Raw genomic sequence first — 1,427 nt, 5'->3', positions numbered from 1 at the left:
GACAGACATTATCTACTGACATATTTATATCACATTCATTTAAGGAAAAAAGAAGACCATATTTTAGTGGATAAACAGAAAATTGTTCTGGATAATAACTAAGAAAACAACTCCATGTGAACATCTTTTGGAATTCTTGATGATAAAAGTAGACACTATTTATTGATTGATCTATATATGTCACATCATCTTTGAGGAGGAAAAAAACCATTATTTAGTACACTAATATTGGTTAAAAAAAAAAAAAAAAACAACACTTTTTAAACTGCATGTGTAAATACTACCTATAGTTCTAGTCTATAGATTATACCCAAATAGCATTAGCCTTAATGAGCAGTTCCTTCAACTTGCCTTTAACATTGAGACTCATCACTTCATCAGAACCACCAACAAACTCTTTCCCAATAAATATAGCTGGAGTGCTTGGATTGCAACCCATTTCAATCAATGCTTTCTCCATCTTCTTTCCTTGCTCAAGTTCATCAAGCTTATACACCGTTGGATTCGCCCCAAAATTACGAATTAGGGTTTCAATACTGTGAGACATGCAACAATTGCTCTTGCTGAATATCACCACTGGGCTTTCTGCTCCTAATCTATTCACTGCATCCATGAAGTTAAATAGAAAACTTTAATAATATAGTGCAACTATAGTTTATTTAGAACTTGAGGAAATAATAATGTAGTCTAAGGCTTTAGTAAAAGAAAGAGTTCAACTTCCATGAAGTTATATAGGAGTATTAGTGTTGAACAGGAAAATAAAGTAAGGGTATCTACAATATTATTCTTGATTTTGAGATTATAGAGGCATGCCTTGATTTGTCTATCTGATAAGAAAAGGGGGATTTGTCTATCTTTTAAATATTCCTCAAAGATTTGTTGCTTTAAATGTACCAAATAATTGTGGATTATTCAAGTATAAGATTTGTGGACTACTATATTTGAAAATATGCATTAATTTTATATAATATTTTTACATTATTTATTGAATTTTTAGGTTACTTAATTAGATTTCTATTGACGGTTACTGTGGGTTATAAGTTATACATAATCTTAATATGATGAAGTTAAAAATTATGGCAAGAAATCCTGCAACTTGTCCAACAAGTCTTTTTACCATAAATCATGAATCCTACTCACATTAGGACTCTGAGCTGGAACTTGGACCTGGTTCAAGCACTTGTCTCATCCATCTCTGAATCGTCTCAGTGACTGAGATGAAACATGTCCATAAACCTGCTTCAATCACCCTTATCTTGCATCTATCTATGATCTCTTCACTACTGGCTCATTCACCCTGAGATAGAACATGTCTGCAGACCTGGTTCATTCACTTTGTCTGCATTTGTCTCTTTGGATAGAACATGTCCCCATACCCGGTTTACCCACCTTGTTCAGTCACTTTGTCCATCAACTTTCTGTGTTTA

General features: G+C 32.9%; 1 protein-coding gene across 1 annotated transcript; it reads right to left on the bottom strand.

Annotated features, from left to right (window-relative positions):
* Nucleotides 1-220: 220 nt before the first annotated feature.
* On the bottom strand, nt 221-744 carry LOC132060695 (monothiol glutaredoxin-S6-like). The gene has a single exon (XM_059453661.1). It carries the CDS (start codon nt 611-613, stop codon nt 305-307), a length of 309 nt encoding a protein of 102 aa, XP_059309644.1. The 5' UTR covers nt 614-744; the 3' UTR covers nt 221-304.
* Between the last annotated feature and the right edge of the window lie 683 nt (nt 745-1,427).

The sequence above is a fragment of the Lycium ferocissimum genome, chromosome 6, assembly GCF_029784015.1.
Source record: "Lycium ferocissimum isolate CSIRO_LF1 chromosome 6, AGI_CSIRO_Lferr_CH_V1, whole genome shotgun sequence".
Lineage (NCBI taxonomy): Eukaryota > Viridiplantae > Streptophyta > Magnoliopsida > Solanales > Solanaceae > Lycium > Lycium ferocissimum.
The sequence above is the reverse complement of the archived record's forward strand: the minus strand, read 5'-3'. Positions and strand labels throughout refer to the sequence as shown.